The 27,522-nt window shown below is 38.9% G+C and overlaps 1 protein-coding gene across 4 annotated transcripts in view; it reads left to right on the top strand.

Annotated features, from left to right (window-relative positions):
• The first annotated feature begins 1,989 nt into the window (after nt 1-1,989).
• The window catches only part of LOC134219685 (protein PALS1), a 118,867-nt gene continuing 93,334 nt past the window's right edge, over nt 1,990-27,522 (top strand). For 2 of the 4 annotated variants that reach the window (XM_062698504.1, XM_062698503.1), the window contains exon 1: nt 1,991-2,257. In XM_062698504.1, the coding sequence (XP_062554488.1) occupies nt 2,184-2,257 (74 nt within the window). In that variant the 5' untranslated portion in view covers nt 1,991-2,183. Of the gene's footprint in view, nt 2,258-27,522 lie in introns of all 4 variants that reach the window. The other 2 variants (XM_062698502.1, XM_062698505.1) reach the window with 2 other exon arrangements.

Here is a 27,522-nt window from a genome sequence, read left to right as displayed (position 1 = left end):
GAAACACAATTGTTTAAAGATATGAACATTCCTGTTCTACTAGACTAACAGCAAAAAAGACTGAAGCATTTCAGAGCTACATCAAAATGAGCACATGTGCACAAATCCGGCCATTGTAATTTCGAACGATAATTCTTTCGAAAATCTTCGAGTCAATCGCAAGGTATGTCGCAAATCAACTCTATCAGGTTGAAGTGTCTTAACCTAGAGGAGTCAAGTATGTATTTCGGCGGCCTGATTGATTACACAAACTCATCAACCACCTGGATTTCGTCACCACCGATGCAAACTCTTAGTTGGTGGCTCAAAATGTATTCTCCCAGTCTATTTCTACCATGTGCTTCGTTTTAGGCACGTTGGAGGATTGATGTCCAATCCAATCGGCTTAGCTTCCTACTTCAGTCTAATGTATGCTTCCTCCAACATCATTTAAAAGTTGATTTCAATTATTGCTCGTACATACCTGGGTCGGTATATGTAGAGGGTTTTTGATTGAACATCCAATGATTTCAATAAGACATTTATTAGATTTCTGATCAATCATCCATGCATTCGAAGGAACATCAGTAAAATTTCGTACTTCCTGGTTGAAGAAAACTTTAAAAAATGCAGAACCTAAATAAATAGAACAGCAATAAAAACGAACAAATACTTGCAGAGTCAATTAGAACTTTTTTATTTCAATAATTTACCGACCACTCTAATAAAGTCAAAAGCGACTAACGTCGCATTGTCTCTTACCTTTTGGTGGCTTCTCAACCGTCTTTGTGGCTCAATTGTTCATTATAGAATCTAGTTCGACATGTGCATGACGAACCTGTATCGCAAGCACAGAAGAACATTCCACCCCTCCAAATGCCCACAGAGGCTTCCACTCAACTTCTGGATCATCTTCATTCGGTATCCTTACACCGTGCATCTCTGTGTGTAAAGTTTCCTACCTTATTCTTTTTATGGCGATTCGTTCCTCATATCTATTTATTCCAACACACACCTTCATCGTTCGTCACTACTTTGCTTGTGCTTTGGAACGCAAACAGCTAAAAAAATAACCGCAACGAAGCGCAGTTGGGTCTTTATAGAGCAGTCCTCAAATATTTTGAAAAGTACGCATATGCCCTCATGCTAATCATTACATATTGGGGCCGTATACTTATTACGTAAAAACTTATAGAGTGGGACCTGCCATTTCCTTACGCACCATATAAATAAAAAATCATTTGTAGGAAAAAAATTATATTGGAGAAGGGGAGTTGAAAAACCCAGAAAAATCCTTTACATAATAAGTGTACGGCTTCAATGCAGAAGACGTTTTATTTAAATAATCAAAAATGTTGTGAATCTTTAGAGTGGCTATTAAATGTGAAATTTAAATTGTTTGAAAATCGTCAGGGGTATGAAATATTACAAAACTTATCAGAAGATTCAAAACTATTTTTTTTCATCTGGTTTGAAATTTAAATGGTCTCCACAATATTCTAGGTATCTCAGGGGCCGGTTTTTCGAACCCCCCCCCCCCCCCTATACGATTTTTCCCAGACAAATCATTTTTTACTTATATGGATCGTAAGAAAATGGCAGACCCCCCTCCACCCCATAAGTACTTACGTAATTAGTGTACGACCCCTTACCGAATCCTGCGACCTTCTAAAGGTTCACCTTATCATTGTTGTTCATTACATCTTTGATTCTCTGATGCCACAATATCCTGAGAAACAATCTGAATTTAATTATCTTTGTCAACACATATCACTGATTGTTATATGTATCAACAATGTACATGATTTTGAAATATATTCCTTCCTGAAATTTCAATCCAGGCTGTGGTCGATTTCTAACATTCTTTCAGACTGTTCTGGTAGAACAAACATCCGTTAAAATTACCCTTCAAAGACTAGTAGACCCAATGAAATCAATGTTCGAAGTTTTGTCCCACCTCCGGACACTGCGCAATGCGATGGATGGATGGATGGTTTAAGGTTTCTTCTCAGTCGGCCGGTCGATCGGCAGAGTGGTGCCTCCGGTGTACGTCGTCTTCCTCCGCTTGTTAAGCTGTTGGCTGAGGCAGGTACTTTTTTCCGGCCGAACCTGCCAGCCCACCGTCAGTCTTGGAAGAAGAATGAAAGTGAACGGTTGAATTTCTTCACGAAAGTGCTCGCCGCCTCGGTTACGTCGGTTAATTTATGTTTTCCTATACGTGTGTGATATTTCCCTTCAGAGTCCGTATCAGCGTTGCAAATGCTTTCGTTGACTCCGAGTAAGTGGTGATTGCATTGTTCCCTCATGTGATAATTAGTTTCGGGTTACGTTTCTGCCGATCACGAAATGCAAACATCGCGAACGCGCACTCGTGGTCTTCTGTTTTGATCTTGGTGTAAATCAACATCGCGCCACTGCATTTACCGGGGAAGGAGAAGAATGATGTATGATCAGATGTCCAGCGAAACCAGTGTCAACAACGGGATAGTGTTTCACTGATTGTTGTTCGCTGGAGCAAGAGTTACCTTCTAGCGTCGTAAAACCGTTGGGCAGCATGTTGTGACTACTGTTGGTGGTGTAACGAAGAAGCGCGGAGCCTAATGGCGCGTTTGTGGAATGCAACGAATGGATGTTGTTGAGTGTGCAATGCAATGGACTCGAATGTATCTGGTGTTCGCTTGTTCGTCGTGTTTCGGATGCATAATTATGAATTATTTTCATAAATGCAAGCTTTCAGGGAACCGACACCATCGACGCTAGATAGAGTGTAGGTGGCTTCGGTAGGTAGCCGTTCCAGCACGAGGAAATTAAGGCAGGCTATCGGTCGGGTGAATCGAATCGCGACTGCCTCAGTCCGGTCTGGGTTAGAAAAGTGCTCAATACTCGACTGCATAGGCATACGCAGCGTTCAGGGGCATACATTTATTGAAATGTTTATTTTTCGAATGTTTGCCTTTCTCGTACAACGAAATTGCACCGAAAGACTATAACTCCACAAACTAATGTTTTAAAGAATGCTCGTAGATCTATAGTGTTGTATATCAAAACAAAAACCCGTCGAACTGCGCAAATGTTTGTTTGTTCGTGTGTAGGTGTGTGCACAATTTATAAAAAAAACGTTGGTCAACGTATTAGCCTTAACCGATTTTTTAATATGTTCAAACAGGAAAATCGATTCATAAAATTTAATTTTCTTTATCCTTATAATACTTAGATTTTACATAAGGCACCTTATTAGTAACAAATTAGTTGGCTTGTATAATAAAAAGCCTTGGGTATTATAATATGAATGAGGACCGCTGAATATCATGATTCACATCTTTCGTGGGGACATAAGTCGACTTCCAATTTTTTTTTCAAACTATATACTCTAACATGAATTTCCAACAATAAAAATACACTAAATTAATGATTTCGTGTGTGTTACTTCTACGTGAAGTTAAACGATTTACAATGATATGGAAATGCTAATATCATCTTCCAAACTCGGACGTACATGTTCATGATAGCATTAGAGGCGAAAGTATAGAATTGATAGTTCCGTTAGGATACGGCAGGCATGAAGAATGTTTTTATAGAAGTCGATTTGAAAGCGAGCGGAGGGCAATATTTGTGATGGCACATATTGGCAGAAGGAAGGTCGTGTGATATGTGCCATCACAAATATTGCCCTCCGCTCGCTTTCAAATCGACTTCTATAAAAACATTCTTCATGCCTGCCGTATCCTAACGGAACTATCAATTCTATACTTTCGCCTCTAATGCTATCATGAACATGTACGTCCGAGTTTGGAAGATGATATTAGCATTTCCATATCATAATAAAAATACAACCTACATTATCATATACAACACTTAAAAGAATGTGTACGCCAAAGAGTGCACAGAATAGTATAAAAATAGTATCACTCCTGTTGATGTGGGTAATTCCGCATGAGACGCTTTGTTCATGATAACGCCTCCCATTTGTCTTTATTTGTTTTACTGAAAATAGAAGATCATTAAATCGCTACCTGTATTTGATAATTACCATACAAGTCTTACCTGGATTATGCAAAATCATAGCCAATAAAATGTGGCCTCTCTAGCTTCCATGAAATGATTGAAAATGGGATGAACTGTACACAAAGTTAATTCGTAGCATACCCTTTTACATCGATATAAATAAAAAATGTGTTGTCACGATTTAACTCACGAAGGCGATGAACTTATTTTTGAATAAAAAATAGAAAATAACTCGCGAGAGGATTATCAGATTTGCTAGATTTTTTTTCATCTGGTCGATCGAATTGGAATCGCAATGTTTAAACGTACGAAAATGTCGTAAATTTGACGAAAAAAGTTGAAAAATCTTTAAAATACATGTAAGTTGTGGAAAACCCCAATGCGATCGCACAAATATTGATCCAGTGTGTGGCGTCGCAATCAACTCAGCAATTGACATTGCGAACGCAAAACAGCTAGCCTGAGCACGTCATCTTCTTCTTCTGCATTGGCATAACATTGCCGCCTCCCAAGCTTAGTTTTTATTAAGCTGTTTCAAAGTTGTCAATCGTGAGGTTTCGAAGCCAAGTTACCATTTTTGCATTTGTATATTATGAGACTAACACGATGATACTTTTATGCCCAGAAAAGTCGAGAACCGGGAATCAAATTCAGGCACCCTCAGCATGGTCTTTTATGTAACCGTGCATCTTACCGCAAGGCTAAGGAGGCCCCACAGCACGTTCTGCTAAAAAATAAATATATTTTCAATAATTCAAGCAGCTGCTTTTTATTCCATCGTATTTGTTCATTTTGAATTAAAAAACGACTGTTTTGCACTTTTCTGCGTAAACAAAAAAGTACGCTTCGATTAAGTTTTGACGCCTTTTGGAGTGAAATCATTTTTCGGCGAATGAGCGAGTTGTCTCGCGCGTGAGACTTCCATGATTGAGATTTGAGGATGATTCTATTAACACTGATCTAATTTAATTTAATTTTTACCTATGCATTAGCATTAGCATTAGCATTGTTACGGTGTAATTCGTAGATTGGACACTAGTGATACTCATGTTTTACTTTTGAGATCCTTATCTAGAATGCTATCAGAAATCAAGAAGAGGAGTGGTCCTTGATTCCAGTCTTAAACAAAAATAACAAAAGCATGAGGATTACTACTCCTGGCCACGCCCATCTTCACCGTAACTAGGGAGAGGAAGGAAGTGTTGATGTAGTACTTACTTAACGAGAGGCCACCGACTTAGCGACACCCTCATAAGTACCACGGAGTTGGATAATGAGGAAGGTATTTGTTGGGTCAGGATTTGCCTGTAGCTGGCAATGTAACCGTGGTAGATCTTACCCCGTAACACACCACGTAAAGGTGTCTACCCAGCATTACGGGTCTAATTTAATTTAATTTTTACCTATGACGATCAAAAACTGAATTCTCTCAGTTGGTATGTCGCTCTACAGTTTATGCTATGGTAACGATCGCAAATGACATAGCGATTCAGAAAAAAGAGGAAAGCTTCTCTGATTCTTTATAAAGGTTATGGAAAGTGCGATTCCATATAGATGGGATGGCGTCTTGCTTGAAACGAACTAAATAATCAATTTTGTTTTTAAAGGTTGAATTGAATTGAATTCCGAACATGACCAATATTCTGAACATTGACCAAATTCGTTTCACGGCAAAATTTCAACAAGATCGCATAATGTTCGAATTTTTTGTTTAGTTTTTAGTGATTTGGAATTTCATCGGCTCTTTTCTCTTATCGGTTCATGCGAAAAATGGGACTGATATGAAAGTATCGGCAGTACCGTTTTGACCCAAATTCCGAACTTGTTAAACGGTCATTTTCACTTTATTCGTGTAATTCTCTCCACAGGAGCTTGAATTAGCTTGTTATCTTTATCATCAGAGCGGAAAGCAATGAAAGTTTTAGTTTTAGGGCGCTAAAACGCCAGTGTTCGGAAAATGTGTCATGTTCAGGATTTGAGCCAGAAGGGTATTACTATCGAAAAAATAGGAAACTGGCACAAATGATCACTTAAAAATAATTCCGGTTCGTATATTTTATTTATGCAATCTCTTTGTAAAGGCTAACTTAACACTACCCATCAAATCCTGTGCAACACTTGTGCCATGTATCTTATACACTTTCTTCCGAAAGAGTGGGTGATCTGTCGTTTTCGAAGACCTACTCTGCTTTTCGGAGCTTGCCCTTGTTAATCGCTCAGAATCTGGCGAGTTTGGTGGATTTAGCGAACGCTCAGTTCTGGCGAGTTTGACGGATTTGCCTCCTTCGCCACGACACAAGATCCTGCCAAAACAAAGTGTCACCGTCGGCGGCAGATGCTACTGGAGGCATATTTCTTCATATCTTCGGTCGTTCTGTACGGCGAGCTGAGTTTTCCGCCTGACACGCCAAGTATGTACTTTTTGGCAAATTTATCAACCTTCTTCTGCCAAAACATCCAGGCGGGATTAACCAACGAAGAAACGCCAGGGCGGGGATCTGTTGGCCTTCGTCTGGTGCGTCTCCTCGTCCATTACGATGCATTTCGGCTGTACCAACCACTCGCTGTACAGCTTCCTGGCGCGGATTTTAGTCACCGTATTATATTATCGGTTCGGTAGGGCACCTTACTTACGTTGAAGCCATGAAGTCCGCCCGTTTCATCGTCTGCTGGAAGACGGAAGACGGAATTTTTCCCCTATTTGGTAACGTCCCGAGCCTTCACGGGATCGATCGTTTTCTTTTTTTTTCGCTGCCAGCTAGCCGCTGAGCCGTTTTGGTATCCTTGAATGATTTTACCCTCGGACCATGGTCAAGCTGTTAATTCCCAGTTGCTCCGCGATCTACCTGGACTGGCATGACATTTTTACGAATGCGCCCATTTTTGTTTGGTTTGGAAACCATCTCGATTACCACTTGGCAGGTTGTGACAAAATTTTAAAATGCACATGTAAACATTACACTCTAAACTCTAGTTTTACTCAGACTTAAATCAATTTATGCAACAGAAATATATACACGACAGAAAGTGTTACATCTTCTTGGAGTACAAATTTTAATTGATTACCAATTCTTTAAAAAAATCCAACTACATTAAAAAGCTATTTACCCTCAAATAAGATTAAAAATCGATTGATTCCATAAAAATAATAATTCTGATATCACATAGGGTAACGGGAGGAAATGTTAGCCCTGGATGTAACGTTGGCTCATCATGCAAATCATCTTTTTGTAGAGAGATATTTATCACAGCTTTTTTAAAAAAGTGTATCAAGCATATTTATTTACATTACGCTAGATTCTTGAACTTCTTCAACTGATAAACGCAATAAGCTGAAGTATCACTTTGACTCGGTTTTTTAGCAGCCTTAACCCTTTCAGGCCCAAAATTTTTCTAAGCAGTATTACCCAATAAATTTGATATATTCCATTTGTTTTCGTGAATAATAAAGTTGAACTTTTTTTTTATGTGATATCATCCAAACTGTCCTTGACTTGAGATCTAAGATTACCATGGTAGTTTTTTCGTCACACTAGGCTTGGATATATATTAGACCATATCCATAACATATTCCTGAAGATCAATGACATGGTCAGATGGTTTTGGGATATCCTGGATCATCCAAACCGTCCTTGAGTTCAGAACTTGCGATCTACAGCCACGACACTAGTTTTGTTCGTCACTAAAAGCTTGGATATGTGTTCCACCATGTTCATAACATATTCCAGAACACCAAAAGACATGGTAAGATGGGTCATCCAAACCGTCCTTAAGTCCAGAACTTGTGATCTACAGACACGACACTAGCATTTTTCGTCACTCCAATCTTGTATTCAACTGTAATAATCACATGCATATACTGCCGTCATATGCATATCTGTTCCATGTTTGCTGCGATTTCCTATGTACATGGGACAGTTATGCGTATGACGGCAGTATAGCAGCTTTAAGAAAATATTTCTTAGCAACTATAGATTTGTAGTTCCGAATAAAAGTATAGTTTGGTTGAGCCAGAGTATCCAAAACTATCTTATGTTGTCTGTAGACTTCCATGAGACGCAATGGATATAATTGAATACGATGAAAAAACCACTTCAACAACAGTTGATTTCACCTCAAGGATAATTTGGATGACCCATAGTCCTAGAGACCCAGAAACTATCTGACGATGTATGTTATACTTCCAGGAGATGTAATGGGTGTGGTTGGTCTCGTATCAAAATTCTGTGTAAGAAAAAAAGCTACTGTCAACTGTTGATCACAAGTCACGAGCTCAGAACAGCTTGGATTACTCAGACTACCCCAGAACAATCTAGTTGTATTTTACCTTCCAATAGATGTGATGAACAGGTTTCAATATATTTTGAGACATTGAATGACACGAAACGCTGCTTTGAAAGCTTAAGATCGTTGATTCTGTAATAAAATACAGTTGTTATCTAGAATATTACAAGACTATCTTCTGATGTATGTTGACCTTGCAGGAGATGTAATACTTATGGTTAAATAAGCTTTTCAGTAGCAGTAGATCTGAAGTTAAAGTGGACGATCGAAATCACCCAGCCCCATCATTGAGAAAAGTTAAGTATGGCATCCAACAGCTCAAGAACAAACTCATTGAGATGGGCCCGGATAAGCTGGCCAATTGTCTGTTCAAGCTGATAGTCAGATTTTGGGAACAGAACAGCTTGCGGAGGAGTGGAAGGAAGGGTTCATATGTCGTTATCAAGCCGACTTCATTTACGGCCGCTCGACAGCGGACCAGATCTTTTCTGTACGGCAAATCCTTCAAATGCATCATCTGTTTGTCGATTTGAATGCGAAATACGATAATAAAAACCGCGTAGAGCTATGGAAAATCAAGGAAGAGAACGGATTTCCCGGGAACCTTACGAGACTGATTATAGCAACGTTGGATGGTGTGCAAAATTGTGTGAAGATTTCGGGTGAACACTCCAATTCGTGCGAATCCCGCCGGGGACTACAACAAGGTGATAGACTTCCGTGCCTGTTGTTTAATACTGCGCTAGAAGGTGTCATGCGTAGAGCTGGGTATAACAGCGGGAGTACGATTTTCAACAGATCCAGTCAATGTATTTGTTTCGTGGATAATATGGACATGGTCGGCCGAACATTTGGTATTTCAGTGTATCTTTCGTACTCATGATGCGAATATTTGCACCCCTGTTTAGCGCTGCTTTGTTGATTTTTTTCAACTGAAAATAATAAAATATTAACTCGTTTATTTTTCGAAGTCTAAATTGATACTTTTGAAAAATACTATTTCTAACATTGTTCATGCAATGGCATAGTAAATTGTTATTATAATATTCTATTCTAAATGTGCTTGTTTTAAACACAGTTTTAATTATAACATCAAATATGTATTCCATTCTCCAGCTATGATTCCAAAAATCGTTTGTCAGAATCTGCCTTCTGCTCCTGCGCACACCCATGTCGTAGTGAAGTGGCCGGCCGATCAGCCAAGAGAAACACACGAACCATGCGCGATGGTGTAATCTAATACCCGTACCGGGCGTGTTCAAATATACACGAAAAAATGATTATGGAATTAGTGAAACAGAACGCAAAACAAACTATTTAACAAATTCAATTTTACGCACACTGACTGGCCAACGGATTGTCGGTTTTGTTGTCGGTTTATCCATTAGGCATTATGGTTGCGGTGCGCGGCTCGCGGTTTCCCGCCACTTCTCGACCAACGTTCGTTTTGCGTCCACGATTTCTGCATACCAATCGTATCATTGAGCGTACCGACCAGCCTGGCATACGTAATTCAAACCGGGGCCTGCAGCTCTTTTGTGCAATCGGTGCATTTTTTAGGTTCTGTGAGGTAATTTTCATGGAGGATTGTTAATACTATTTGTGGCTACAATTCACCATGTACCAATAAACCGGTAGATTTTTTTTAAAGTTGTTTACGATCATAATCCATTCATTGTATTCCTTAATACAAATGTCAATAATCGTAAATGCTCAGTGTCTCAAAATATATTCAACACACAAATAATTTATTAGAAAAAAAAATTAAAAATTTCAACGAAAATCGTTGCCACAAATGTTGTCACAGTGCAACTACAAAATAAAACCAATATTTGAAGCTTTTGAAATTCACAATTCAAATCACTTTTAACCATGCGTTTAATCACGATCTATGAATAAAGATAGAAGACATCGTTCCAGGACACATTTCAATTTTCCGTTTCTTTTGATCTATAACGAACTGAACAAGTAAAGTAAATCAAAATGCAATTTTGTCCGGATTGGTGCCAGAAACCGACCGAGTATTGTCATCAATTACCTCAATTATCGCTCCGATGTGATTTCTGCGGTATCTGATCTGTTCCATAAATCCACAACAACCACTGCGCTAGGCTCTAGGCCAATTACGAACAACGGTGACTGACCTTTCTGAGCATAACAGGTTTCAATTATTTCCCCCATCCGCCGCGGTACCGAGAGCCCTGGCGATTTTCGCTATTTTCCTCCGCTCGTCGTCGTCGTCGGCAGCTCAATTCATCTAATGGCGAGCCCAGCCCAGCTGTGCTGCTAGACCGCGCGCGCTAGATTCTTTATAGATCAGATCGGCGGTGGTCGGTGGTTGGCCACCACCGCTGGGAATGCAACTGGTTCGGTTTGGGGTTGTGGAAGAAGGCTTGCCAACTGACTGTTATGTTGCCAAGAAGTTGGCGAAAGAAAGCGCAACATTGGCAATGAACCAACGCCAACGTACGTATACGAGCAACAACGGTGGCAGTTTGTTGTGATGGCCTCTCTCTTCTGTGGCACAGGTTGCACCGAATGCCTTGTATTGGTTGCCATACACATGATAGGGGAGAGCAGGCTATTAAACAATGCACCACTGGACTGGTGCCACTTTTGTACTAAGCAAGCACGCTCTTCGGAAGCGAAGGTATTTATGCGCTCAAAAAGCTTAATTTCCTGTTCACCGTGAATTGAGGTGAAGTTGTAACTACATTTGTGTGGGATTAGTTTTAGGATTAATACGAATTTCATTATTTTATGATCATTAATTTAAATTCTAACCTACTACTCTAAAAAGGTTTTTCAAAATATTTTTATCGAATAAAATGCACATATTTGTCAGAGAATGTTTAAGGCCAAAGATTATGACTTTAAAAGGTTGGCCCAAAATAAATGCTCAACTTTATTAATCTTATATATAAAAATGAAATGGTCTGTGTTCGTATCCGCATAACTCCAAAACGGCTGGATGGATTTTTTTCATTTCTTCAGCAGAAACATTCGTTATAGTTTCCGACGGGTTTAGATGATATTTCCTAATGCGAACATTATGAGTAAAGTTGAGCAAATCGTGAAAAACTAAAATTGTGATTCCTATGCAAACTTTGCATGGGCAGTTCGGAATGCACATTCTCGCCTACTATGCAGGACAACGTCTGCCGGGTCAACTAGTATACAATAAAAATATAATGCAATTTGCTCAAACAACGCAGTAAATGCGAATAGATTATACTTGAACCTTTTTGGTTCTGCTAGCTTAAGGTTAAATAAAATCTGCATGGAGTCCTGTTATACAGAGTAAAATTGAGTTGTGCCGTAGAAAATCGTAACTAGTACTACTAAAACAATTTATTGCAATGCAAAAAATCTTACATTACTACAAGAACCAAGCAGAAATTTTGAGCTGGGCTCTCTTGGAGTCATCGTACTAGGTATCGTTCTAAATGTAATCGAGTAATCTGACTTGACCCTTTTCAGCTGGATAGTTCCTGTCGCTCGATGCAAGAGGGAATCGTTTTGACGTAGGACTTACGTCATTTGTTACTATTCTGGGTGTCATTTAAATGTTTGTCTTTATCTTTTGATGGATTTTGAATATGTATATATCAATCGACTCGGATACTCCAGAAATTTGCCTATTTCATTGATACTCAAGATTACTAACGATAAACGATTGAAAACTTCCATTCTTGCCAAAGCCAGTAAAAATGTTAGCTGTAAGCAATCCCGTTCGTGCATTTCTAACACGGACATCAGAATGATGTTAGTCGGGCTTTCTGGTCCACCGCAAGTTTTTTTTGTGTATGAAAGAAGCAGCGCAAGTCATTCAACCGAATGCATCGGACCGGCCCAAGCGAAACGAAGCGAGGCATATATTTTCTATCAATGACAACAAAAATCAACATTCGATAAAAAAAATCGATTGATAACTTTTTTGATGTATTTTTTTTCCTCAATTGGTCAAGAAAGTTGTAATAATAATATTTGGACTGTTATCGTTGATTTTTATTATCTTAAGTCCTACATCAACTTTCGCAGCTGTGTCACAGACGTTTTTCGGTTTTTTTCTCTTTATTTTCTTAAATTTTTGAATGACTTCAGTTCTTCACTTGTCATGACAAACTTTGGCCGGCTGGTCAACTATGACTGTTCGGATATCCAGGAATACGAAGGTTGTAATGCGCTGTTATAACTAACGCTAACTCGCAGCAGCCACATAAGGTACCCAAGCTTAGCGCATAACATCGTTCCACAAATCCGACCAAAAAAGGAAACTTTTTAAAGCGAAGGATTTCCGCCAAAAACTATTCAGATCGAAGTCAAACAAAAGAAAAAAACAGATGAATCCACCTAGCGGTGTTAATGTCTTTCTCTATGCAATAATTTGATTGCGACTTAGTGCGATACCAAAAATAATTGCCTATCTTACGGCGTATCAACTATGTGGATGTACAGGGAATGGACAAAATAATTAGGATAGGCAAATTTTAGGTAAAATTAGATGTGTTGTAACTACCTTAGTTATCATCCGATTGCGACAATTCAGGCATGCCCGAACTAGAAAATTAAAGCAGTTTGACGGTATGTCCATGGAACCGACTATGGCCACCGGATTCCGGAGATATTCCGGGTTTTTCGAAGGTAAGTTCAAAACCGTAAATTTGAGGTGGATATTAGGAGAAGTTGTGGTTAAAAATTGAATAATATTAGTAACCACAAATGAAGTAGGGCTCTAGCTGATTGGAACCATATATTGAGATTTGGAATCGGACCAGAATCAAGTGAGATATGGCCATTTCTTTGAAATCGGTTCCGATCGATACTTATCAAAGGGGTCAGGCCACAACTTCATTTGAATCTCGCTTTTTGATAGATCGGCCACTATGATTTTATTCTAGAAGTGCTCCAATGTGTCCAGAATAAAAAACCAATTGAATAAACGGATCCTGGAGTCGCTGGGATGTCCCCGGGGAACCTGTGAATGGGGACATTTAAGTTTTAGCACCAAAATCAGTCATTCGACGGCTCTTTTTTCATGGTTTTCGATCAGAAAGCGAAGTATGAATATGAAATGGTCCATTGATGGCTCTGACCGCTTCCAGGATCTACGGATTGGCCCCGGGGAACCTGTGGAAGGGGACATTTTAGTTTTAGCACCAAAACCAGTCATTCGAAGGCTCTTTTTTCATGGTTTTCGATCAGGAAGCAAAGTATGAATATAAAGTGGTCCATTGACGGCTCTGATTGCTTCCAGGACCTACTGGTTGCCTCCGAGGAACCTGTTGAAGAGGACATTTAATTTTTAGCACCAAAACCAGTCATTCGACGGCTCTTTTTTCATGGTTTTCGATCAGAAAGCAAAGTATGAATATAAAATGGTCCATTGTCGACTCTGACCTCTTCCAGGACCTACGGATTGGACCCCGGGGAACCTGTTAAAGGGGACATTTTAGCTTAAGCATCAAACCCAGTCATTCGAAGGCTCTTTTTTCATGGATTTCGACCATGAAGCGAAATATGAATTAAATCAAAATTAATTAAATGACCATTGACGGCTTTGAACGCTTCCAGGACCTACTGATTGCCTTAGAGGATTCTGTGAATGAGGACATTTTAGTTTTAGGACTAAAACCAGTCATTCGATTTTTGATCAGGAAGCGAAGTATGAATATAAAATGGTTCATTGAAAGCTCTAACCGCTTCCAAGACCCATGGATTGCTCCTGGAGAATCTGTGTAAGGGGACTTTTTATTTTAAGCATCATAACCAGTCATTCGACGTCTCTTTTCTAGTGGTTTCGATTAGGAATCGAGAAATCAATATAAAAGGGACCATTGAGAAACTCTGACCGCTTTCTGGACCTACAGATTGGCCCAGGAAACCTGTGGAAGGGACATTTTAGTGTTAGCACCAAAACTAGTCATACAACGGCTCTGTTTTCATGGCTTTTGATCAGGAAGCGAAGGCTGAAGTAGGCAGGTTCCTTGTGAGCTATTCGTAGGTCCAGAAAACGGTCAGAGCCGTCAATGGTCCATTTCTTGTTCATACTCCACATTCTGATTGAAATCCATGAAAAAAGAGCCGTCCAATGATTGGTTTTTGTGCTAAAACTAAAATGTCCCTTTCCACAGTTCCCCGGGAGCAATCCGTAAGTCCTGGAAGCGGTCAGATCCATTAATGGTCCAATTTATACTCATACTTCGCTTTCTGATCAAAAATCACGAAAAAAAAGCCGTCGAGATAAAGGTTTTGGTGCTGCAACTTAAATGTTCCTTTCCACTGGTTTTCCGGCGGGAATCTGTAGGTCCTGAGAGCGGCATGAGAGTCATCAATGGTCAATTTTATATTAATGCTTTGCTTATATTAAAGAAGAGCTGTCGAATGATTGATTTTGGTGTAAAACTAAAATGTCCCCTTCCACAGGTTCCTCGGGGGCAACCAGTAGGTCCTGGAAGCGGTCAAAGCTGTCAATGGACCATTTTATCACAGACAAACAGACGTAACACTTCTCATTTCAACATCGTACACGTGTACAACGGTTGATTTGAAAAACATCTGTGCTACGCGATTGTGCCAAGAGAGGCGCTAGTGTTCAATCGCTTTGACATTTGATTAGTGTATATGCTGCTGAATGTTTTCTGTGTTGATGACGATGATGATGATGATTGATATAGATGTATGCGTTAGGAGCAAACGTCAAATGGTAAATAATCATGGCCGGCTGTGTTTTTCGCGATTCTGATAACAGATGGCAGTAGTGTTTTCCGAAAAGCGAATGACGATAATTTTTCAAACAGTTTGTATGAAGAGTTACGTCTGATTGTCTGTGATTTTATATTCATACTTCGCTTCCTGATCGAAAACCATGAAAAAAGAGCCGTCGAACGACCGGTTTTGGTGGTAAAACTAAAATGTCCCCTTCCACAGGTTCCTCGGGGCCAATCCGTAGATCCTGGAAGCGGTCAGAGCCGTCAATGGACCATTTTATATTCATACTTCGCTTCCTGATCGAAAACCATGAAAAAAGAGCCGTCGAACGACCGGTTTTGTGGTAAAACTAAAATGTCCCATTCCACAGGTTCCCCGGGGGCAATCCTTGGGTCCTGGAAGCGGTCAGAGCCGTCAATGATCCTTTTTATTTTCGTACTTCGCTTCCTGATCGATAACCATGCATGAAGAGCTGTCGAATGGCTGGTTTTGTGCTAAAACTAAAATGTCCCCTTCCACAGGTTCCTCGGGGCCAATCCGTAGATCCTGGAATCGGTCAGAACCGTAAATTGACCATTTCATATTCATACTTCGCTTCCTGATCGAAAACCATGAAAAAAGAGCCGTCAAACGACCGGTTTTGGTGGTAAAACTAAAATGTCCCCTTCAACAGGTTTCCCGGGGCCAATCCGTAGATCCTGGAAGTGGTCAGAGCCGTCAATGGACCATTTTATATTCATACTTCGCTTCCTGATCGAAAACCATGAAAAAAGAGCCGTCGAATGACTGATTTTGGTGCTAAAACTTAAATGTCCCCATTCACAGGTTCCCCGGGGACATCCCAGTGACTCCAGGATCCGTTTATTCAATTGGTTTTTTATTCTGGACACATTGGAGCACTTCTAGAATAAAATCATAGTGGCCGATCTATCAAAGTTGTGGCCTGACCCCTTTGATAAGTATCGATCGGAACCGATTTTAAAGAAATGGCCATATCTCACTTGATTCTGGTCCGATTCCAAATCTCAATATATGGTTCCAATCAGCAAGAGCCCTACTTCATTTGTGGTTACTAATATTATTCAACTTTTAACCACAACTTCTCCTAATATCCACCTCAAATTTACGGTTTTGAACTTACCTCCGAAAAACCCGGAATATCTCCGGAATCCGGTGGCCATAGTCGGTTCCATGGACATACCGTCGAACTGCTTTAATTTTCTAGTTCGGGCATGCCTGAATTGTCAAAATCGGATGATAACTAAGATAGTTACAACACATCTAATTTTACCCAAAATTTGCCTATCCTAATTATTTTGTCCATCCCCTGTATTTCTGCAGCTCGGCAAAAATCCGCACAGCCGTGCGCCAGCAAAATAAAAAACTGATGTTCCGGCAAAAATGATGTTTGTTAGCTGATTTTCGACAAACTATTTGCTGATTTTCGGCAATTTTGACAGATATCTCGGCAAAAAACATGTTTGCTTGGGCACGGCTGTGCGAATCTCGGTAAAAGTTGACCATTTTGCTGAGATCCCGGTAAAAAATATTAAGTGTGTACCGCAATGAACCAGCCTTGTACGGCTTAAACACCATTTTCATTATAACTTTTGAACGCAATGACCATCGAATTGTTGCGAATCAGGATTACGATATGAAAAGTTGGCTAATGTTTTTCGGTTTTCGTCTGCACACACACACATACACACGGACAGACAGACATTTGCTTAGTTCGTCGAACTGAGTCGATTGGTATATAATCATGGGTCTACGAGCCTTCTATAAAAATATCGTTTTTGGAGTGCAAAAAGATCATAGGACGTACGTACGAGCAAAAAGGTTGCAGAACGCGTGGGTCACTCTGAGAGCGACAGTTTTCGTATAGTTTCCGTATTTCGCAAACAGGAGTTGTGTCGTCAGGTGTCAAAGTAAGAAAACGTTGTTATCGAAGTCGCTACTAAACTCACCTCTTTTCAGTGTTGCCGTACAATCACTTCTTTACTGGATTATTCTTTCTTCGACCCGCCAACAGCACAGTATTGGTCCTTCAAAGCGTTGACCTTTTTGACGGTTCTCTCGAACGGGATCCGGATTGCCTCTCGCTTTCTAACGAACTCCTCCTCCACGGCGAGTTGAGCATCTAGCATCTACCTCTAGCTACCACTACTCCATCTTGCGCTGAACTTGGGGCTTTGGGATAGTTCGTCGAATGACGTTCAGTCGAATGACATTTAGTCAAAAGTACATTTGGTCGAAGGGACATTTAGTCGAATGGACATTTAGTCGAATGGATATTTAGTCGATTGGACATTTGGTCGAATGGACACCCAGCCAACACAAAGTCGCATATCCTAGCGAATAAGTACAAGGTGGAGGCGATATAGGCGCATTCTTCCATTTGACTGCATGCAAAGTGCACGTATATGGCCTCCAATTTGTACACTTATTCGCATTTAGTCGAAAGGACATGAAGTCGAAAGGACATTTAGTCGAATGGAAATTTAGTCGAATGTTGAAAGTGTTTAGTCGGTAATAGGTAATTAGTTAAATGGATAATTCGTCAAAAGATTTTTGGTTAAATTTGAATAAATAATCCACAAGATACATTGATAAACTGATTAGAGGAATTCAGTGGACGTGAGGAAGTTCAATCAGCAGCGGAAGAAACGAATACGGATGCCAATGAGGATTTTTCACCTGAGCTAACAGAAACTTCTGGAGACCCTGGTGGATTATAGAAAAAATGAAAACCTACAGAAATAGCAAAATATTAGGTGAATACACCTTAATCTATTTTTCGGCACATGGTCAAAAACCAATGATATCAATGTTATTTTGCCAATACCTCATCGTAGTCGGCTTTGGAACATTTAGACTAATGACATTTCGTCGAAAGGACGTTTAGTCGAATGGAAATGGTTTTCTTATTCTTTTCATTGAAACTCTTTCTTTCACTCAATATTTATATAATAATTAGTTCAGAATAAAATTCCAACCATAATTCGTTAATTATTAGCCGAAAATTTAATTCCAATCAAATGGTCATATGAATCTATTCGACGTCATGTCTATTGACGAAACATCATTCGACTGATTTTTTTTCACCAGGTGGAATAGATTCATCGTAGCCGGTCAGAGGGATTCGCCAAAGTCAATATGCACTCCGTTTTCGTATAATTTTTTATGAACCCATCATTCTTTGAAAAATATTGGAGCAATAATTATATGACTTTTATAGACACCATACTAAATCATACATTTTTTATTGTTGTTGACTAAAGTTCTTTTTCCTAAATAGTAATTCGACGGAACGTCATTAGACTAAATGAACAAAGATTTTTTTTTATTTCTAAAATCCACTTTTGAACAAACGTCATTCGACCAAATGTACGAAATTCAAAAATCTGATTTCGACTAAATGTCCATTCAACCAAATGTGCATTCGGCGTAGTGTCCTTTCGACCAAATGTCCTGCGTCTCTAGTGGATTAAACAATCATTTTCGACTAAATGTCCCTTCGACCAAACATCCATTCGACGTAATGTCCTTTCGACCAAATATCATTCGACGAAATGGTATAGATTCGAACTTGGAGTTCCAGTTCCTGCATCTCCCGTTCTTGCCTCAGTGGCTACCCGCTTCCACTCTTTTTGCCTAACGAGAAGCTTCTTCCCCGACTTCACTTTACCACTTTACGAAGAACTTCTCCTTGGCGAGTTGTTCCTCTTCCAACAGTTTCTCAGTCGGATCTGCATCGGAACCAACTCTCTGATCTTTTGGCCGGTCTTCTTGCAACCTTGCGTCTTGTTTCTCATGTATGGAAACTTCAGCTACAAAGCTCTTCCCACATTGGACCCAATCCATATCCTCCGACATCTCTTCCAAAATCGAGCAGAATAAACCATGCTTGTTTGTTGAAGGAATTTTAAATTGCGAAGAGTTTCCGTGAAATAAAAAAAAACTGTTTTGAAATTGCGAATAAATGTGGATTTCTGGCAAATAGCAACAAATATCGAATTCTTCAAATTCGAATCTATTACATCTTTCCCAATATTGCCACGGGTCCCTTATTAGATTTGCTCGTCAACTGTAGACGTTTTTTTTCTTTTATTAGCATTGTGATTCACGAATTGTATAATTATCGAAGGTAATAAGATGAAATTTAAAGAAACTTACCATTTGTACGATCGCGCATCACCAAAAACTATTTACCAGAAAAAATGTTATCATGAAACTGGAATACTTTGAAAATCAAATCTCAATCTTTTGAATAAAATGGTTTTTCGTACAACTTGCATAGAATTTTTAAATTTTCAAAAGTTTCAAAATTTGCATGGAATTTTTTAAATTTTAATAACTCAAGTAACAATTGCAATGCTTCGAAGACTTATGCTGGTTTTATAGAGATTTTATAATAGCATACTCAAAAGCTTAAAGTTTTATTTTGGTTTTATATATTAAATGACAACATAATTAGATCCGCAAGAATACTAGAGAACAGGATTTTGACTTCCAATATAAAACCTCGGTTTCTAGATTCTATAATGCTCTTGTATTCCTCTTCAAAACTATAAAATGGAATTAAAATAAAACCAGCTAGTAAGTTATATGTTTGTTTTGGTCAAGACGAACATAAGCTGTCACGCTTTGTAGAGTACTTTTTAAAACCATCGACATATCGAAGGTTTCGTGCAATACAGCCACAAATCAAAATCTGCAAATCAGGAACGACGTTTTAATTTTTTAACATTTAAAAAAAGATGCAACGACTTTATAGTTTAGAAGTTTCTAAACTATAAAATCGTTGCTGAAGTTTTCTAAACTATAAAATCGTTGCTCCTGAACTTGAACGCATATTAGGTTTTATTGATTGCAGTAAAACTGGAACAACTGGTTGTATAGCGGTCTACAAGGGATGTGAGAACTGGGAAGTCTGCATGGGAGGTTTTGAGATTAAGTTCTGAAGTACGCTATCAATCTCTTATACAACCTCGATTTGTGCTTACTTTTGATTGTTTATTCAACAAATAGAAAAAAAAAATATGAAAAATCTTTTTAAAAAATCTTTCTGAACAATCAATCTGTTATCTAAATAAATTGTAAACGCAAAAAATGTATCAGAAAACTGATCAATTTTTAACGCGACAAAGCTCACCGAGTCAGCTAGTTACTTTATAAAGTACAGTGATGAACTAAAATTATGTTTTAAAAAAATTACAAAATCAAAGTTATAATAAATAAAAAAAAAGCTTATTGCTTAATAAGCCAAACTACTAAAAAATGTTCAATCAATTAACTTTTTTTTCAATGTCCACGGTTATTTATTTCAAAATTTCATTAAGAATTCATTTGAATTTTTGCGACAAAATCGCTTAAGTCTACTTTGTTTAATTTAAGTGTGAAATTTGTTCAAATTTCCACGAGAAAAGCTTTTGAATGTTGAAGGGAAATTATTTAAAAAATTTATTGTTCGATGTTTCACTGCAAATTCGTTCTAAATCCCACGGAAAATCAACAGGAAACTCCATTGAATTTTCAAGGGAAATTTGTTGGAATTTCCTCGAAAAATGTGTTCGAATTTCCTCTAAGAATATGTTCGAATTTCCTTGAAAAATTCGTTCGAGTGCCATCGGGAAATTCTTTCAATTATCCTCGGGAAAATTTGGCAAATTCCACGGAAATTGTTTTGAGTTTCCAAAGGTAATTCATCGGCATATTCGCCGATCGTGATCAAATTCAATAACGAAAAGAACATGACGCGGTTGAATACAATATTGGTTAGCTTTATTACAACATCTTTTCACGAAGAAAAAATATCACTCAACTCACTACAACATACAGTGGCGCTGTCCGGTGCGTCGTTTGATCGATAGCGATCCTGCAACCGGCTGCGGCTGCTTGGCCGGTAGCATTCGCTGGTCTGTGCACCGTCCGTCCCTGCCTAGGTAGGTTAGTTTTTGTTCACATGCGCTTCCGTCCCGTTCTCCGTGATCTGCTAACCGTGGCGGCACATCACGACACCCGTAACTGTTCAATTTCCTGACTGACGGGCCCCCCCTTTGACCACGTATATGGCTATCCGTAACAAACAACCGAGCAGTGTGATATGTGTTTCGAAAACTTCGACTTTCTAAACCAATCATTGCAAACCCGTCAACGCTGTGATACAAACTCAAATTGGTTGAACATGGGAGAAAAAAAAAGTTAAAAGCTACCTTAGGAAGTGCCACCTCCGTCCATGGCAGTAGTCACAACCCGGAATTCATTAGATGTAATCATTAGAAGTGACACTTAAATAAAATGGATATGTATAGCGTTTAGCGTTGATATGTGAATTTTGAAAAGCTCTGTCAGATGGAAAAGTATATCAGAGTGCATGAGTAGTAGAATATTAGATGAAGTAGATACACCAACCCAGGGCCCATGATTACAAAGTTAATGATTTGTAAAAGATATTCGCAAAATTGCACGAAATTAATGTGAGAGAAAAATATGTGGTTGAAAGGCTTTCGATATTTTAAATAATCTTTGAATTAGTGGAAAGATATCTCGAACACCAAGCCTTATGATATACAATATCTACATTCGTTATGTTTTTTCTTTGCTAATGGTGACTTTTCGCGGCCAGGATGACGACTATAGGCCGACTTCGTGTCAGTGTCCAAAGATTGAATGATGATGATTGAGTGGCACCATCATCAGTGCTATAGATTACAAGCATTTCTCCTTCTCCGGTGTGCGAATCTCGTGAAATCAATCCGTATTACCTAACCGAATCTAGTGTGGTCTCCCTCGAACTTATCCCACATTGTGAAAAAAATAGTACAAAGTGATACAGTCTGAATCTGAAATAAGATAAAACCGAAGCAATAATTTAATGAAAATCTGTCGATATGCGTGAGTAATTACTTTCAAAAACTTTATGTGTGATACGCGAAACAGTGGAAAAGTGCATTCATCAAGTGAACGGCGACGACAGAAGAAGAAGTGAAGGCACCGTATTCGAGTGCACCTGAAGACGGGAGTGAAAAGTTGCATTTTTCGTATGTTCGTAGCGGCAGCAGGTTGGCTGAGCAGAGAAGGTGTTTGCTGCTGTGCTTGTGGTGGTGGCAGTGGTGATGGAAATGATATCATTCATGATTAGCGCAGAAGAAAAGGAAAGTCCATAAGAAGCCTGAAGGCTTGCAGCAGTAAAAGGCGGAGAATTCAACGTGTGCATAAAATAGTTACAGGCGGGGAAACCGTCACGCCGAAATTGTTATTGCCGCATGGACAGACGAGTACGAAGCCGTGAGACACGACACCGACAGCGAGTTTCATCATAATGAGGATACTGAAGAATTGGTAAATTACGACATCTGTTTATTACTGTACATATGCCCTCAGAAACTGTGGTCCTTCTCTGTTGATGTCCGTTACTCAAGGTATTACGAAAACGTTTAATCGTATGACGCATTTTTGCGTGATTGATGCATGCGAAAATTTGTCCCATGAATCTAAATGTTGCAAAAGAAGGTATAATAAAAATACATTAGTGAAAATGGTTGAGTATTAGCCCAGTGAACCGGTGGCAAATGATTATTTCGCTGAAACTTTAAATTTGTAATCGATGTCACATTTTCATTACCGTATACCGAGGGTAATTGATTCAGCTTTTTCAACACATTATCGCAACTTTGCTCATTCAGTGGATTCGAATTCTATGATCCTTACATTTTGTTGCACCTTATCCAACTGTTACCGAAGCACTCCTTATACACCTTGCCTCGGATGCAGCTACATGCAGTTTTGTTTAAAAAAAATAACTTTTATGACAAGCTTTGTTTGAGTCAATGCTTATAATGCCTAGGGATCTTAGTTTTGCCCGTCAAGCTCGCAATGAAATCGATCTAGAGGGCACCGCTGCAATCAACTTAATTGACAGTTAGATCATAAATTAAACCTCGGGCAAGATCGGGCTGGTTCACCTAGTAACAAAATTAGTTCGCGTTTGTTGTTCTTTTCTGCTGGAATTTTAAAAGAATTCAACATTTCGACTAATGTTTATCCTTCAGACACGCGCTCTGAATTCAACTGCGAACCACAAAGTTGATAATATCGCTGCTTTAGCGGCAACCAAATTCATACTGTGGTACAAAACATGATATCACAACAAGAGGTGTGCGCCGGCGCGCCACACCGCGGCCGCCTAAAGTTTGGCCTAGGTGCACCGCTGTTCTGTGGTGTTTGAGCAAGTAATTCAAGTAATTTGACCCTAGATATGACCAGAAATGGTCAATGACTTGCTGTTAACCAAAGCAAGCCATAACTTGGCCTTTTCTGGTCAGATTGCGTGAACACGCATCCACAGTGTGCCGATCCTACCATATTTGATTTGTTCTCTCCACGAACAGCCTAGATAGCCGTGTGGTGTCGGCAGCTGGTTATCTGGCTAAGAATAACATTACGGATTGCCTGTTCCAGTGGTAAAAGTCCACCATACAGGTGACCCCTAATTTTCGGTGTGATGCGGCTTTATGCTTACCGTGCCTACGAATGAATGGTTAGGGGGGTCTAATAAGAACCTAACCACAAACGGAGCCTGTGAAGCACCAGGGCCCCCTTCACAGTATTTTAGCCCTCGCTGCGCTAACCGGAGCTATGGCGTAGTTGACTTTTTACTTCTCCGAGATAATCGGCTACTCTTATTCAACCTCATCGTGAGGTTAAATAAGAGTAGGGTTATGAATATGTGTTTTAATTAGTTTTCAACAAATTGTCACCTATATGGATTCGCATTATGCGTTTTTTACAATGTGCTTTGTGTATGTTACCTATATGGATTCGCATTATGCGTTTTTCACAGTGTACTCTGTGTCTCGTCCTTGACGTTCGGCTTCGGCTACTCTTGTTCAATCTCAACGTGAGGTTAAATAAGAGTGGGGTTATGAATATGTGTTTTACTTAGTTTTTCAACAAATTGTCACCTATATGGATTCGCATTATGCGTTTTTCACAGTGTACTCTGTGTCTCGTCCTTGACGTTCGGCTTCGGCTACTCTTGTTCAATCTCAACGTGAGGTTAAATAAGAGTGGGGTTATGAATATGTGTTTTACTTAGTTTTTCAACAAACTTCCACCTATATGGATTCGCATTTTGCATTTTTTTTTACAATGTACTTTGTGTTTGTCACCTATATGGATTCGCATTATGCGCTTTTCACAGTGTACTCTGTGTTTCGTCTTTGACGTTCGGCTTCAGCTACTCTTGTTTAATCTCAACTTGAGGTTGAATGAGGGTGGGATTATGAATATGTTTTTTTACTTAGTTTTTTCAACAAATTTTCACCTATATGGATTCGCATTATGCGTTTTTTTTACAATGTACTTTGTGTTTGTCACCTATATGGATTCGTATTATGCGTTTTTCAAAGAGTAATCTGTGTTTCGTCTTTGATGTTTGGCTTCAGCTACTCTTGTTTAATCTCAACTTGAGGTTGAATAAGGGTGGGGTTATGAAAATGTTTTTTTTTTTTCAACAAATTGTCACCTATATGGATTCGCATTATGCGTTTTTCACAATGTGCTTTGTGTATGTTACCTTTATGGATTCGCATTATGCGTTTTTCACAGTGTACTCTGTGTCTCGTCCTTGACGTTCGGCTTCGGCTACTCTTGTTCAATCTCAACGTGAGGTTACATAAGAGTGGGGTTATGAATATGTATTTTACTTAGTTTTCAACAAATTGTCACCTATATGGATTCGCATTATGCGTTTTTCACAATGTGCTTTGTGTATGTTACCTATATGGATTCGCATTATGCGTTTTTCACAGTGTACTCTGTGTCTCGTCATTGACGTTCTGCTTCGGTTACTCTTTTTCAATCTCAACGTGAGGTTAAATAAGAGTGGGGTTATGAATATGTGTTTTACTTAGTTTTCAACAAATTGCCACCTATATGGATTCGCATTATGCGATTTTTACAATGTACTTTGTGATTGTCACCTATATGGATTCGCATTATGCGTTTTTCATAGTGCACTCTGTGTTTCGTCTTTGACGTTCGTCCATTGTTACGTCCTCTGTTGTGACACCTCTCTTTAGTTCCTAGCTGAATGCGTGTGAGTCTACATAATTGGCTTTCCTATAAATGGTTCCATTCCCTTTTCCAACTTCACTTCCTCTTCCTTTCCCCTTTTCACTTCCTTTTCCGTCAGGTAAATGATGAGAAAGGCCAGTGAAGGCGATGGCACAAATCTCCCAAATTGAGGGGAACGTGCCTCCTGAGCCGACGTTCTGATACCTGATACACGCATCCACAGTGTGCCGATCCTACCATATTTGATTGTCGTTTAGATTCGAAAAAAAAAACTTTCAGTAGTAATACAAAAAGATATGAAGAAGAATTATTCGTTGGAATACATAACAGTTTTTTGAGAAAAATTCAAAAGCAATTTAAAAAAAAAATTGGATAAATATTCTGGGAAAATTTGGAATATTTTTTCATGAAGGTTGCAAAGAACTTCCAACAGAATTTGAGTATAGTTTAGAATAATTTCCTTGGGCAAATAAAATAATTTTCTGGAAAAATTAACAAAGTTTAGATGCAATTCCGGAGAAACATGAGAGAAAACTTTCGGGCATGCTGCGAAAAATACTTCTCATTCCCGGCAAGGACAGTGGTTCAATATTTATGAAGTGTCCTATTCTTTCACTTCACGTGATCTCTTCATTCGTTAACGTAATGTAACAAGCAATGTTAAAACGAACAGGGCAGATTTATGGATTTATGGAGTAGGGTTATGTCCGATAGCTTAAAGGTGCATTAAGTGCTTCGGCTTCACTTAGGGTACCACGATCTTCTCGATGCTGCGCACATTTTTGTAAAATAATGCCGATTTGTGAAAGTTTGTTGACGTATGCTTTAGTAAAGAACAAATCTAGACCAACATTTGAAAAGCGCGTATCAGCCAAAATGTATTCTTCCTGAAGGTATGAAATGTGATAAAGGTACATAGAAGTTCTGTTCCGGGGTCACCTGTGAAAAATGATTTTCTGCAAAAATATGTCCATTCGGAATTTGGAAAAGAACTTCTATTGGTGGCTGATACCAAGGCACGCTGGAATAGCATTTTATCCATGCTCAAACGATTCCATGAGTTGAAGGGGTCCGTTAAAAAAATAAACTTTGATCGATTTGAAGCTTCAACCCAAATTCAACTTCAGTGATGATGATTTTTTGACGGTAGGTGAACCTCTCGTAGGTGAGCCTTCGAACCTGTTCAAGCTGCTGTGGAACTACTCTGTCGTGAGTTCTGCACTATGAAACCGATTTATGTTGGAGCAATTATCAAATCAAGCTACAGAAATTCCCGTCAACTTATTCAATGCTCTCAAAGAACGAATCCAAGCGAGACGATCAGAATACGACGATCTTTTTGCTTTTTAAATAATCTTGCCGTTAAGCAATTGATCAGAAACGATTTTGATTTTTTCTTCAAGACATCCAGAGCTACATTGATTAAGCAAGCGAACGAGATCTTAAAGTGTCCAATCATTCCTAATGCGATCGTTGAAGCTAAGGCCTAAGACAACGACCACACCGGTCGATACGAAGAAGATGCCTCTTTGTATGTTTTTTTTCTGGCTTATCGGCGAAAGAAAAAAAATCGTAAAGAGACTTATAATAGAGACTTATAAAGAGATAAAAACACTTGAGTTGCTGGTGTCGACTACGTTAACGCCAGGATCCTTGCGAGAAATTCGTAAGTAATTCTCCTTCTATGAATCTGAAGAAATTAAGGATTTTTGACGCTCTTGGAACCATTCGTCCAACTTCGGTTGAACCAGAGCAGCATTGTCAATTAGTTTCAATCAATAATTATTTCTGAACTTTCCACAAATACCGGTATTGACCCGGTATTACCGTTATTGACTCTCCCAAATACCGAATACCGGCATTTGTCAAAAATGGCCAATACCGACCACTCTACATATGGGTTACTGCAACTTCTCTACAATATGTGTGTTGCTTGGGTAACGCCACATGTAGAACCATAAAATAGAACATAAAATACGTCGAATTGGTATAAAACCCAACTCTTGCAAATTTATTGCGAAAAAGGACATTATTTTCAAAAAGGATATGCATTTAATATTGTCTATTTAATTTAAACAAAAATAAACAATTGGCTAGAATTGAATGTAGACTAAGATGGAGCTAATCTTAATTATTAAATGTTTTTAGATAAATCTCATTTTACTTATCGTCGTAGTCAACACATTTGTTTAGAATTCTATTGGTTGTTACCAGGGTTCGTATTTTTCGTTCCGATGAGACGAAATCAAGCGTTTTTCGGGTCGGAGGAGAATCTTTTTTGTAGTGAAAATCATCTTTCTCCCACCCCTCTTTTCTCTAGAGCGAACCTAGATGATAGTCGAAAATTGTGCGTACTTGATTAGTTTTTTTTACGCCTCACTAATTTTTCGCGAAAATTTTCGGTAAGCAATTACAAAAATGTTATGACCGCAACGGGATTCGAACCTAGAACATCAACAAAAA

Source organism: Armigeres subalbatus, chromosome 3 (genome assembly GCF_024139115.2).
Source record: "Armigeres subalbatus isolate Guangzhou_Male chromosome 3, GZ_Asu_2, whole genome shotgun sequence".
Classification (NCBI taxonomy): Eukaryota; Metazoa; Arthropoda; class Insecta; order Diptera; family Culicidae; genus Armigeres; species Armigeres subalbatus.
Note: the sequence above shows the minus strand (reverse complement) of the source record. Positions and strands in the feature narration are given on the sequence as shown.